Source organism: Schistocerca piceifrons, chromosome 1 (assembly GCF_021461385.2).
Source record: "Schistocerca piceifrons isolate TAMUIC-IGC-003096 chromosome 1, iqSchPice1.1, whole genome shotgun sequence".
NCBI classification, from domain to species: domain Eukaryota; kingdom Metazoa; phylum Arthropoda; class Insecta; order Orthoptera; family Acrididae; genus Schistocerca; species Schistocerca piceifrons.
Window position 1 is genome coordinate 1,153,059,403 of NC_060138.1, and position 14,580 is coordinate 1,153,073,982.

The 14,580-nt window shown below is 39.9% G+C and overlaps 1 protein-coding gene across 3 annotated transcripts in view; it reads right to left on the reverse strand.

Annotated features, from left to right (window-relative positions):
- The window catches only part of LOC124781039, a 327,426-nt gene continuing 312,846 nt past the window's right edge, over nucleotides 1–14,580 (reverse strand). For 2 of the 3 annotated variants that reach the window (XM_047253824.1, XM_047253825.1), the window contains 5 exons: nucleotides 14,373–14,537; nucleotides 13,092–13,223; nucleotides 11,198–12,415; nucleotides 10,054–10,324; nucleotides 1–4,969 (listed from right to left, as the gene is read on the reverse strand). In XM_047253824.1, the coding sequence (XP_047109780.1) occupies nucleotides 918–4,969; nucleotides 10,054–10,324; nucleotides 11,198–12,415; nucleotides 13,092–13,223; nucleotides 14,373–14,537 (5,838 nt within the window). In that variant the 3' untranslated portion in view covers nucleotides 1–917. The remainder of the gene's footprint in view (nucleotides 4,970–10,053; nucleotides 10,325–11,197; nucleotides 12,416–13,091; nucleotides 13,224–14,372; nucleotides 14,538–14,580) is intronic. The other variant, XM_047253826.1, reaches the window with a different exon arrangement.

The window sequence follows — 14,580 nt, forward strand, 5'->3', positions numbered from 1 at the left end:
AAGATTTGTTCATTATGAGCATATTTCCTGTTGTATTTATTCAACAATTATTTTCAAGAAATTGACAATAAAGAGGTGACATGGAAAAGCTTTTACCTCACTGTAGAACACAAATTGGTTTTTTGCAATAAATTTCTCTTTGTTGTTAGAATTGTACTGGCCACTGTGATTTATTATCTGACTATCAAACGGTTGAAATACTGGTTTGGGTCTGCAGCTCATGCATGTTGGATTCATCTTGAGACTGCAACCCTTTGTATAGGTTAACACAGATGTTTGATAATAGTAAATTATTGCAGGATTTTATTCAGTACTCTTATTTTGTTCTGAGCACTGTATGTACAGTAACCACAGAATTACAAAAAGATAATAAAAGTTTTATTTTTTCTTATTAAAATTACATTTACAAAAATATAATACAAAATTATATAGAACTAATGAGATCAAAATCACTGTCACATAAAAATTCCTATATGATTACACCAATTGAACCTCTATGTGACAATCTAATTTGATTCTACATTTATTTCAGGTACAATGGTTCTGTTCTGTGTAGAACAACACTAACCTTAAAATTTAGCTGTGTACTATGGAAATTGATATTTAACATATGAAGACTCAGACTTTATGTTTTTCACTATTACACATAAATTAAGAACAAATTTCACAACAAAAAATAAAGTTTTTTGATTTGTCAGTGTCTAAAATTGAGTAGTTTCACACCAGTATGCATCAAGCATTTTTATAACACTTATCAACACGAGTTCATAAAGAATTTTGTACACACTATCAATACTGTTCATTTACTTTCTGTTTGCAGAAATAACAAAGCACTGCTTTATAGTTTGCCTTTAAAAACAGAAATAAGTCTCTGAATTAATTAACTATATTACACATTTCCACAATTAAATGAAAACTCAGCTTCTTGGACGGAACCTCGACATATAGAAATCACAGTCTGCACAATAAATTGCTGGAGGAACTACAACTTTTTTACGACACAAATTGCAGGGTGTGGCTCTGACCACAGAAGTCCGTGCCTGATCCACTGGTGCAGCTTGTGCTTTTGTGACATACTGCAATGTTTTTGTGTGGCCTCCTGGCAGCTGCGAAGCTGACATCTGCTGATATGAGGGATGCACAGAGTCATAAGGTTGTTTTTGAATCACAGGATTGCTGACACCAGAATACCGTTGTTTGTTAGCAATGTTGCTGACATTGTCCTTATTTGGAAATGCATTGTGACCAATTGCATTTCCCTGTTGGGGTAGCCCTGCCTGCATCTGATACTGATGATCCATGAAATTTGCACTGTCATTGTACAACGCATTTGAACTCATTTCTGGTATGGGATATTTTGTATGAGGTTGAGATAATGAAACAGTCCTTTGCTGTTGAAATGTTTGTGGGTATTGGGGTGGATACTGATGATTTGCTAACTGTGAGGGATGACCTCTAATGGTGTCTGTAGACTGATGATGCAGTAATTTACCTCTATTCTGATCTGAAGAATATTCAGTTGGCTGTGCTGGTAGCCTTTGTGTGTCCTGAAATGATGGACTACCAGCTAGCTTTGGGTCTTGCATCCATGGCTGACCGTAAGGTTGTGCATTCCTGTTATCAGTGTATGCATTTATTTGGGCCATGTTACTTGGCTGCGAAGTCACTTCCATTGCTTTCATATGCACATTACTTTCCTGCTGACTGTCCGTCCCCTGAAGGCTTCTTACTTCTATCTGTACATCATGTTGTGCGACATGTGCATCAGGTTTGTGGAAAGCTGAGCGAAGAACTCTCTCTAATATTGGATTGGGAATGTAACTGTCCTCTTCTTCATCTTCAGCAGTTGCCACCAAAATAACCTGATCACAGAAAGTCACATTCTTTTTCTTTCCACTTTTTCTTCTACTTTCTTTCGTATCAAAACTGCTGTTAAGACCTTCTGATTTAAGTTCCGCAAATGAAACACTTACATCCAATCCTGCAGAATTTTCATGTGTTTTTAATGCAGAAACACTTTCCAGTCCTCCAGGAACACTGCTGTTCCTTTTTTTGACCGAAAGGATGCCTGTGTCAAAAGCACTGTCAGATCTGTTTTCTCGTAAGTTTGGTGGACAAGACGATAGAAAACTATTAGTATTATCTACAGATGTATTCTGATGTACACCACTGTTAGTATTAGCTGACACCTGAACACCAGGAGACAAATGCTCATGTGTCACGGCAGGTACTCTGTCTCCATCTTGATTTACTGTATTAATGGTACTTTCTGTAACTCTGTTTTCTGAAACACTTTTGCACGGTGTTTGTGTTCGAATACTCTCAAATCTAGAAGCCAAATCTTTTACAGACGAAACTTTTTTATCACTCGTATCGGTGGAATTAGATATACTGCTGTCCTGCACCACTCTACTTGCTGAATTGTCAGTTTGACTTTTTAATTTCTTAAGCTTTCTTTCTGCTTGTTTGGCTTGCAATTCTCTCAGCCACTCTTCACCTGACTTAGCAGGAGCAGAACTTTCTGGCTCAGTGTCTCTAGCCTCTTTAGCTAGAATCTCCTGCCTTTTTTGCTGAAGCTGAATAAGTAGACTACTTGGACTCTGTTCCTGTTGCTGAGTATCTTGCTTTTGTTGCTGAACTTGGTGTTCTTGTAACTCAGGCTGCTGTTGACCATGAGACTGCTGTTGACCATGAGACTGCTGTTGTTGGTAGTGAAGCTGCTGCTTTTGCTGCTGAAGTTGCTGTTGATATGTTGGATGTTGAGGCTGCTGACCTTGTAGTTGTTGATGCTGCAGGAGTTGTTGCTGTTGCTGATACTGAATATGATGCTGCTTTTGCTGATACTGAATCTGCTGTTGCTGGTGCTGCTGGTACTGCAGTTGTTGTTGTTGTTGCTGCTGCTGCTGTTGATACTGCATTTGTTGTTGTTGATATTGGAGGTGATGCTGATATTGCTGCTGCTGGTGATGATGTTGAATCTGTGGATGTTGTAATTGCTGTTGATGATGGAGGTTCTGGAGTTGCTGTTGTTGGAGCTGCTGCTGTTGGTGGTGCTGTAATTGCTGCTGATGCTGTAACTGCTGCTGCTGCTGCTGTTGTTGTTGCTGTTGCAGAAGTTGCTGTTGCTGTAACTGCTGCTGCTGCTGCTGCTGGAGTTGCTGCTGCTGATGAATATGGTGCTTCTGCTGTTGTTGGAACTGTGGAGTAGAATGCAACTGTTGTGTTTGTTGCATATGCAAATGCTGCAAGTGTTGGTGGAGTTGCTGATTCTGCTGTTGCTGCATCACTGAATACTGTTGCTGCTGATTCTGAAGTTGAATATGGTTTTGTATTTGAACCTGATGATAAGATTGTTGAGGGTGCTGTGGCTGCGTCATCTGATTTTGCTGTTTAGGAGAGCCACTCACTTCCTCAGCAGAGACTGAAAGTTTGTTTATTGCTTCAGTTGTTAATTCAATTTCTAAAGGTGGGGGTGGAGGTGGGAAATCTTCACTGGCTTGCCTGGAGTGAGCAACAGAGCTTACAGGACTTGGGTATGGTGGAAGTGGCAAGTTCTGACCTGTGCTTCCATCTTCAGCAAGAATAGAGCTTTCTCCATTGTTCTTTGAAGAGGAATTCTGTTGAGCCTGATTGAATGAAGCAACATTTTCATTTGTTGGAGACATACTATTCTGTTCATTATGTACTTCTGCTTGGGTCACCACCTTGTTATTGTTTGAAAACTGAGCCATACCATAAAGAGCACCTCCATTTGCATATGTTACAGCCTCGTTGTTGATCATTTGAGGTAGCTGATCTTCTACAGCATTAGTTGCATTAGCATTAAATGCCTGAATATAAGATAAAGATTGTGGATCAAAATTATAACTGTAAGGACTTCGATTATTTTGCGGATTCATTTTCACACCATCCTGTCCCGTAAGAGGCATTTGACAATATGCTTGTGGAAGATTATTTGAATTCTTCCCATTTGACTGTAAACTTGCTTCATGGGGTACTGGATAGTGTTGCCTTTCGAAAGCACCTGGCTGACATAATTCAGGTGCAATCTTGGCAGTCAGCTGGGAAGTCGTTCGAAGTGGTGGGGGTGGAGGAACTTTCGCAGCATGAAGTACTTTGCCTGCACTGCCATGAAAGCTCTTCCTCATAAGACGGCTTCGTTCTAGGTTCGGATTGCCACCACCTGTGTATTCCAAATGTCCTTCAGACAAATAGCCACACAGTGTACTTGATTTTTCTGATCCTTTGAGACCCACACTGCTGTCATCTTGAGAAGCTTTAACATTACTTAGAATGCCTTTCTGTTCTGTGGCCACACCACCCCTTGAGTCATTTTCTGCACCTTCCTGGCCTTCTCTCAAATCTGGCATCGATCGATTTTTACGACGCAGTATGAGACCACCCATTAGTAATTTACGGCGAATTTTATGTTGTTTTTTCCCTTGTTTTGCTTCAGGTGTAGGATTTTTCTTACTGTTTTCATCACTGTTCTTTGCTTTGTCCTTCTTGTTGGTGGTTTCCTTTGTTGAACTCGTTATTAAGGAGTTACTCGCTAAGGAATAATCCTTGCCATTTTTGTTCCTTTCTTCACTTCTTGCCCTTTTTTCACGAGTTTTCATATCATCGTCTTTCTTCTTAACAGATCTAATTATACCTCTTTCTCTGCCTGTTCTGTTATGTAACATATATTCTTCATCTTCCACAACATTTGTACTGTCTCGTGTTTTCCCACTTCCACCACTACGTGATGTACCTCCTGCCTTTTTCTTTGGAAGAGTGGCATAAATTTCAATATTCTTCTCAGCTGTGCTGGACAAGAGTTCCCTGCTGTTCTGACGAGAATGCTGTGCTGCTGACGTCTTGTCACGAGAATTTTGCCTCGTGTGCTGAGCACTGCTTGCTTTATTCCCTGGCCCTCGTGTACTGGAGCTGCTCCCTTCACGGTTGTGTCGCACTTCGACAGCGGTATCTGAAATTTAAACAGAACACTCAGTTAACACTTCTAACAATGGAAAATCCAGGATGGAATAATGACATAATATGAAAAGGATAGATTGCTACTCGCAATATAGCAGAGGTGCTGAGTTGCAAATAGGCATAACAAAAAGACTGTCAAACAAGTACACTCTTAACCAAAAAGGCCTTCATCAGAATTAGATAACATACACACACTCATGCATACGCAACACACACACACACACACACACACACACACACACACACACACACAACCACAGTCTCTGGCTGCTGAGGCCAGATTGTAAGCAGAAGCATATGATAGGAAAGCAGTCTGGGTGTTGGGGGTAAGGAGGAGACTGGGATGGGGAGCGGGGATGAATAGTACGTACAGCCAAAAAGTTAGATGGAGGGTGGTGGGGGGGGGGGGGGCAGAAAAGAGAGAAGTAGAAAGACCGTGTGAGTGTTAGTGGAATAGAGCATTGTTTAGTGCTGGAATGGAAGAATGGAAGAGGACAGGTGGGAAAAGAACAATGACTATCGGAGGTTGAGGCCAGGAGGATCACAGAAATGTATGATATACGACATGGAGAGTTCCCACCTGTGCAATTCAGAAAAGCTGGTGTTGGTAGGAAGTATCGAGATGACACACTCGTGAAGCAGCCATTGAAATGAATAACATCGTGTTGGGCAGTGTGCTCAGCAACTGGGTGGTCCAGCTGTTTCTTGGCTATAGTTTGTAGGTGACCATTCATGCTGACAGACAGCTTGTTGGTTGTCATGCCCAAGTCAAATGCAGAATGCTAACCTCAGTTGCAACCATCGTGTTTCATTCTACATGGGCATTACAACCAACAAGCTGTCTGGCTGCATACTGACCAACAAGATGTTCTTCATTTCAGTGACTGCTTCACAGCCTGTGCCATCTGGGTCCTTCTTATCAACACCAGATTTTCTGAACTGCGCAGGTGGGAACTCTCCCTGCAGTGCATCCTATGGTCCTGCAACCCTCCTGGGCTAAAGCTTCATTAGTCATTGTCCTTTACCCATCTGTCCCCTTCCCTGTTCCCACTCCAGCACTGCACAGCCCTCTATTCCACCAATGGACCAACAGTCTTTTTATTCCCCCTTTTCCATTGCCCTCACCCCCACCCTTCGTCTAACTTCCTGACTGCACCTAGCTGCCCTACCCTCTATCCACCTCATCCCTGTATGCTGCCACAAGCAGCACTTTACTGTCCACCACCCCTATCCTGGTATCTCCCCCCTCCCCATCCCAACTTTCTCCTTACCCCCACCACCCAGATTGCTTCTTTCATCATGTTCGCAGAATGGCCTCGGCAGGCAGGAACTGTTGTACTGTGTGTGCGTGTGTGTGTGTGTGTGTGTGTGTGTGTGTGTGTGTTTTCTCAAAATCTGATTCAGTCCTTTTCGGTGAAGAGCTTACTTGTTTGACAGTCTTTCTGTTGTGCCTATCCGCAACTCAGCGTCTCCGCTATATTGCGAGTAGCAATCTACCATTTTTGTAATATTGTCAATTAAAACTTCTTGCATTCACTGGACAATGATACACAGGTCAGTCAGAAATGTGTAAAAAAACAATATCTGAACATGTAATTCCTTCCCACATTTAAAGACATAAATGGACATGGCAACATTTCAACTGCTTGATACATTTTTTAGACATCATTCATAGAGGAGGTTAACATGTACCACTGTAAGTATATATGGTGCTTCTAACTGTAATGTGTTGTCTACTCTACAATGGCAATAAGCTAATCCAATGAAATAATTATGACACATTTGGAAGCAGTTATATTTCTCCTTGTTTTTAATTTTTATTAGTCTGTAATTTAATTTTCATGTGCTCTGTACAACTCACTATTCTATGCACTGCGTTCAAAACACTTCTATACAAAAATTGGTGAGTGGAGTAAAACATTTTACAGAAATAAATTAAATATAATTTGACATTAAAGATATTTTTACAAATAAATATTCTTCAACATTTCAACCAGAGATACCAAGAGCAGTGTTACCATTTATGGAATTTCATTCAAAATGACAAACCTTCCCTCAAATAGTGACCAGAAATTTTGAAAGAAAATCTTTTTAAAAAATGATGACGGTACAGAGCATAATGAATTTACTATAAATAAAGAAAACTGACAGCATGGTAATCAGAATTAGTAACACCACTGACTTCACAGACACACATTCTGTGCACTTACATAACAAGTGAAACATGAGTGATTTTCTTGGTGAAAGACTCTAGTTGTTCGTATGAATATAGTGATCCCAAATTAATCTTCTTGGAAGTTTCTACAGAAACATGAACTGATGAAATTTTGTCATATTCATTTTCATGATCATGTTGAAAACCCATCCCCAGCTGCTAAGTGAATCTCTTTGCCTGATGATCTTGTGGACTGAAACTGGTAGCACAATAAAGAGGATGACTTAGCAACTGCTGGTGTGTTTTTGAACACAAATTTCATGAAATATGGTAAGTTGTGAGGCAACAGCTATATAAAATAATTCACATTCATTTTTTCTGAAATATTCCTAGGTTTACTGTGGTCAGCAAAATCATTAATCCAACTCTGTGCACTTGAACTGCTCTTCAACTCCTGAAGTTTAAAAACTGCTAAAAGGTGCACTTAGCATTTTGACAAATGTATTTCCTTGTTGGTACGATATCAGTCTGTAAGAATTATACGCTCTCTCTTCCAGGGATAAGAGGAAATGAAAAAAGAGTGAAAGAGAATGCTTTTGTGAGAGGGGAACTTAGGAGAACACTTTAGACAGACTCAGCTGCATTCATTTATCTGTCACGTCCTGTACGTTCTGCCACAAAGGAGAACAACCAGAGATGTGGAACCAGACATGGTACACATCAATAAGTGATGGAACTATTAAAAACTGCATTAATAATTAATCATATGTTACTTGTTTTTATCAAAGCCTGTCATCTCATATCCATGTAAACATTCTATCATGGCTGTCAAAACATTCACTATCTCCTCCCCCTTCATTCCCCTTCCATCGCTTGAAGAATATATTCCTTGTTCCAGAAATTTCAGAGCTCCCACATTTATGCTTACTGCCAGAAGTATGATCGATGAAGTTTCAAATGAAATTTGTGACTGGATTGGGGACTTTTCGGTAGGGAGACATGTTGTCTTGCATGGAAAGTCATCATCAGATATAGAAGTAACTTCAGGTGAGTCCCAGGGAAGTGTGTTGGGGCCCCTTGCTGCTCATGTTATATATTAATCAGATCTTGATAAGATTTCAGAGTGGCCAACTCATACAAATATAGAGGTGTAACACTCTGAAGGGACATGAAATGGAATGGTCACATAGGTTCAGCTGTGGGTAAAGCAGCTGGTAGACTTTGGTTTATTGATCCAATACTGGGGAATTGCAAAAAGAGATTGCTAACAAATAAATCATGTAACCAGTTCTGGAATATTGCTCAAGTATGGGGGAATCATACCAAATAGTACTATCAGGGGATATTGAACGTATGCAGAGAAGCGAAGCAGGAATGGTCATAGGTTTGTTCGGTCCATGGGAGACTGCCACAAACGTACTGAAGGAACTAAACTGGAAGGTTCTTAAATGTAGATGGAAACCATCCTGAAAAAATCTACTAACAAAGTTTCAAGAACTGGCTTTAAATTATGAATCTTGGAATATACTACAGCCCCTACAGATCACTCACACATGATTGCGAGGATAAGATCACAATAATTACTGCACGCACACAGTCATTCAAACGATCATTCTTCCTGCTCTCCATATGTGAATGGAGTGGGAAGAAACTTTAATAACTGGTGCAATGGCACGTATCCTCTGGTGTGCACTTCACAGTGGATTGCAGAGTATAGTTTTGACCAATTGCGACAATATCTTTGGTAGAAAAGGGAACCATTATTTGTTTTAATTTCTATGAACTTTACTTTTGGACAAGTATTCACCATTTTGCTACACACAGGGTGTTTCCAGAGGGATATTAAATATTTTAGGAGGTTGTAGTATAGATTTATTCAAATAAAACATTCCATGTAACACGTGTCCATTTTTATTAGTCACTAAATACACTGGTTACAAAGAAAAGTTTTCATTTTGCTTGTTGGTACTCCAGTTGATTTAGCTTTATTTATTATCTTTTCTGGTTTGAAGCTGAAATTGTAAAGTTGTGTTTGAGTTTAATTTCCTAATTCCAAAGTACCAGATTCAGGAGCATTTACTCAAGTTTTCAGTAAACTCTGTGAGGGTAGTGGAGTGCCCTGCAGTCCTCTATCATATGAATGTGCAAATGAACAGAATTTCTTAGCCACCAAAGTCCCCAAACCTCGCCCTTTTAGATATTTTCCTGTAGGCATGCTGCAGTCTACAAAGGAAAAGTAAATACAAAAGACAAATTGATCATTTGGATTACGAATAGTGCTGCCCTCATAAAATAATGCCTAGGTGACTACAGAAGAACTGCAGACGCTGTTGTCAAGAGAATTCAAAAGTATACTGAAGTCAGAGGTTGAATTTATGAAAGTCAACTTTGTAATTAATTATTTGCCTTTGCTTAACAACTTCTGTGAGAGTTTGTTTGGGTTAAGTCTGCTGGCTGTATCTCTGTAGCCAGCAAAAATTGGACATATGTTAAATGGATGTTAGCCTATACTATTATCTCCTAAAATATTTCCCACTACTCCTGAAATGCTCTACACACATTATAAATCAATGTAAGCATTTCAAAAAAACTGTTTCAGATTTTTTGTTTTCAAAGAGATAAATATAAAGTCTTTGTCTGGCTCTTCCAAGTTTACTGCTGTCATGTCCTACTACCTTCAGTAAAAAAAAGTTGGCCAAAGGAGTCCACTTGTTTTAAATGTGTAAACATTTACATTTTACTAAGTAGTTATTTCCCCACCTCCTGCTGATAACTGCATAATTTTCTGTCTGAACTGGGATTTAATACAGAGTAAAATGCACTTTGATTTTACAAAATGCTTCCACATAATTAAATAAAACCATCCCATATGTATGTAATAATGCTTCTGAATTAAGAATGTTAAGACTGATTCTTCTCACCTTCCTGCGGAGGGTGGCTCTGCAATAACAGTCGTCGATGCAATGAACGGAGTCGCATTACACACGTATTGTGCTTCATGCGAGCCAGGGTCATTGTCTGAGTATTGTTATAGGGAGCATCCATGGCAGCACGTGCTCTCCCTGTTGCTGCATGGCACAGTCCCAGTGCTGCCTGAATGTCACCTGATTCCTCAGCAGCTCTCGAGCGTTCCATAAGTTGATCTGCCTCAGCACAGAGTCGTTCACAGTTTGCTTCTGGTATTTGTGCCAACTAAAAAGAAAAAAAAATGCTTTTACTTACTAATGTTACCACACACGCACATATAACTAGTGAAAGCAGAGGAAGAAGGAAAGATATCACTCTGGTTGTAACAAGTTTTGTCTCACAAAAGGCTATAGAAGTCTCATATTATTGCACCTTGTATATTCAAGCATACATACTGTTATATTCCAAACTGTCATTAAGTGCCTTTTATTACAAGTAACACAAACAAAAGTAACTCTTTCTTTTTCTACATACGTTCCTCTCTAGAGAGCTACTTAATAATGATCGTAAATTATTTGAGCAGTGCCATAACTAATAAATACTCTTGGGAGTCTGTTTCAAAGAAGGCATTCTGTATTACATGTAACTTATAATAATGGAAAGTTCAGAATGGAATAACAACAATATTATGAAAAGGATAGATTGTTACTCACCACATAGAGGTGGTGCTGAGTGTTAGACTGGCACAATGAAAGGACTGCCAAAAAATTAAACTTTCGGACAAAAAAGCCCATATTCAGAACTACAAAACACACACACACATTCACACAAATACAACTCACAGCACACATGGCCATTGCCTTTGGCCACTGTGGCTCGACTCAGTTTAGCAGTATTTCATTGTTCCTGTCTACAACTCGTTGCCTCCTCTATGAAGTGAGTAGCAATCTGTCCTCACCATAATATATAACAATGATATATTAAATAAAAACTACAAATAAAATGTGCAAAGAAGTCAATAATGAAGTTTGTCTGTTGATAGGGCATTCAATGTGAGTCATTTGACAAGTCACTAGTATTCACAGCCAATTAATGAACGAATACAGTATTTATATAGTTATGATACTATTAGTTTTGTATGCAGAAAGGAAAAATTACCTGCAGATTGTATTTCAGCCCTTGCTGAAGAGGTAAGCTGTCGGTGGAAGACAGTGAGTAAGAATCATATCCAGCATCATATGGCCCACTGCTCGAACTTGACAGTTCTCCAGGTTTAATGCCAGTTGGGCTTCGTGGTACTCCTCCCTGCACTCTCGGTTGCATCTTGCCAACAATATAGAGGTACGGATTCTCCATTGACGTGGAGGATGACGATGAAGCACTGTTCCTGTCACCGCTCCAGTTGCCGGAGTCTCTCCTCCTTGGGACATTCAGATGCTCTGGAATGTTTATTCCATCTGGGCTTCCAACAGGTGTTCCATTGTAGCTGCCACCACTGTTGCATCTTTGCAGAACCATCTGTTGTTTCTTCTGCTGTTGAAAAGTCAACACATTTTCTACCGCCTTGCGACTTATGTAGCTGGGTTCCATTCTGTTTGCAACGCAGTCTACTTCGTCTGCCTCTTGGTGTTTTTCAGCACCGAAAATAGCATCCTGAATGTCACTGAGGTTCTGATACTCACAGTAGGGTTTGTTAACAACATGTGGATGTCCATTGTGATGCTGTGTGTTATAATGGTGCAGCGGCCCTTCCGGGCTAGGTGTTATCGCTCTGCGAGGTGTGGCAGTAGTTCCACTTACTGAGGCCGACGTCTTTTCCGGACTAGGCGTAATGGACCTGCGCATTACTGGGTTTTGATTAGGTGCAGATGAGAGGAGAGGGCTCTGTAGGGGATGTGAAGAAACAACTGCTGCCCCACATTTTGATGTGGCCACTGGGACAGGAGTCACTGTTTTGGGAGCACTGTCCGTCAGGACCGGAGTTCCACTCTGAACCGCATACAGCAACAGCAGGGGCTGGTAACGCCCTCGGCGGCACCTTTCCACAACTTGCTCCCATCGTGGGCCAATTTCTCTAACAGTGGCATCGTCGAAGTAGATCCAAACACGTAACTTTGTGTGAAAGAAAAATGTGGAATAGTGCTTGCCGTAGTAAGTAACTACACCGACAAGGCAGTGCACTGTAGATGCTGCCCACCGATGATCCACTACACTGTGGAATACATCTGACAATCGGAGTGTTGTTCCCACAGTAGCAAATACGTCCATTATATGCTCAAGTGTGGGTCGTTCAGAATCCCACACAATTCCCACAGATACTATCTCTGGACGATTCATCAGTGTGCGGCATATCTGGATCTTTGCACCACAAGCACTCTGTTGAAGAAACAAGAAAGCATTGTGAAATAAGTGAGTTAAAATAGTATATCTATATATTGAAATTATTCATATATAATGGAAAGAAACATTCCACGTGGGAAAAATTATATATAAAAACAAAGATGAGGTGACTTACCGAACAAAAGCGCTGGCAGGTCGATAGACACACAAACAAACACAAACATACACACAAAATTCAAGCTTTCGCAACAAACTGTTGCCTCATCAGGAAAGAGGGAAGGAGAGGGGAAGACGAAAGGAAGTGGGTTTTAAAGGAGAGGGTAAGGAGTCATTCCAATCCCGGGAATATGTCTGCTTGTGTCTGTATGTGTGGATGGATATGTGCGTGTGTGCGAGTGTATACCTGTCCTTTTTTCCCCCTAAGGTAAGTCTTTCCGCTCCCGGGATTGGAATGACTCCTTACCCTCTCCTTTAAAACCCACTTCCTTTCGTCTTCCCCTCTCCTTCCCTCTTTCCTGATGAGGCAACAGTTTGTTGCGAAAGCTTGAATTTTGTGTGTATGTTTGTGTTTGTTTGTGTGTCTATCGACCTGCCAGCGCTTTTGTTCGGTAAGTCACCTCATCTTTGTTTTTATATATAATTGAAATTATTCTCTATTCTATTTCCAGTATTCAATGAGAAACAGAGTTAGATGTGTGTAAGTTCTAATTACCGGACAGTCTCGAATATCTCCCATTCCACCAGCCTTCCTGAGTAGCTGGCCAAAGAGATCAGGATGCAGAGCTGTTGCAGACGTCTGACGTGCCTGGGCAGTGAGTGCAGATGCTGAGACGTAATGCACCATCTGTGGGGAGTAACAAACAATTTGTGGAATACACATCAAGGAATGCTTATAAATTTTATAGGACTGTTGTTTTCTTCTACATTATATTAGGCTGCCAATCTAACAGCTGTACTGTCTCAAAGACATGCTCTTCTTTCTTTTGAAGTACTCATTCATACCCAAAATTCAATGCCATATCTATGAAGCAATAGTTTAGATTAATTTTCCTGGCCCCAACACTGTGTGCTAACTTTGATTTGATTGTAGACTATGAACACACTATATAGTAACACAAATTTTTGCTGGTGGGACATCCACAACTATTAAGTGTAATGTTAAAGATTAAGCAACTGCAGGGGATGTTTTAATCACGAACATTACTATATGTAGTTTTTCCCACAAAAAAATTTCGAATTCAGAGAGAAAACTTCACAGGCACTTAATGTAGTCTTTTCTAAATGGCGTTTTATAAGAACTGCCAAATCGGTATTTAAATAATAGTTTCAACAATGATACCACTTTCTTCAAAAATATCTATTTTATAACTGCTGATAAGCTTCGAAAATGTTTATAAGAATGCCACTAAAGGTTTGATACAAAAAATGGTTCCCTCCCAGTTAAATATCTTTTGAATGCTTGAACTCATGTGGCACAACAAAACTACTTTAACAATTTAAACTGAAATAATTTCCCAATAATCTGCCTCATTACACATCACTTTGCATGACTGACACACAAACATTCCTTAATATAAACAATTTTTGTTCGCTAAAATAAATTGTCTCATTTTTCCATAAACTGAGAGTTCCAAAAAATTTCAAATACACACAGTCTTCCGCAATCATATCTTAATACAGAGCCTAAGCTGAATGTGAGGCACCGTAAGTGTTTTATTGAAGGAGGTAATAGATGTATGAATAAACTGTGGTCACTCAACAATTAGTGGTTTTGAAAAGAATAATTCTCTTATATGTAAATTTACATTGTTCTGAGCTAATTTCTTTCCAACACTTAAACATGAAATCTTGCCATCAAGAAGTGAGAGAAGAAACCAAGACCTCTACCTCTTTACTCAGTTACTGGTAAATAAGTATTGCAGTCTTTCGTGTGTATCATGACCACACATAGCTGTTTTGTATTGACTATATGGCTGACTCTGCTTCTCATTACCTGTGTGAATGGAAGGGGCTCAGATGTTGCACCACAAGCCCCACAAACACTCTGCTCCACGAGTGTCATGGCAAATTTCTGGTGAGGTATACAGTGGCGAGCATTGCACATATCCTCTGCTTCACCACTTGCAATGTGAAAGTGAATGCGCAGCAGGATATTTTCCTAAAAATGATAAGAAGTTCATGCTGAGCCATGCACATGTTAA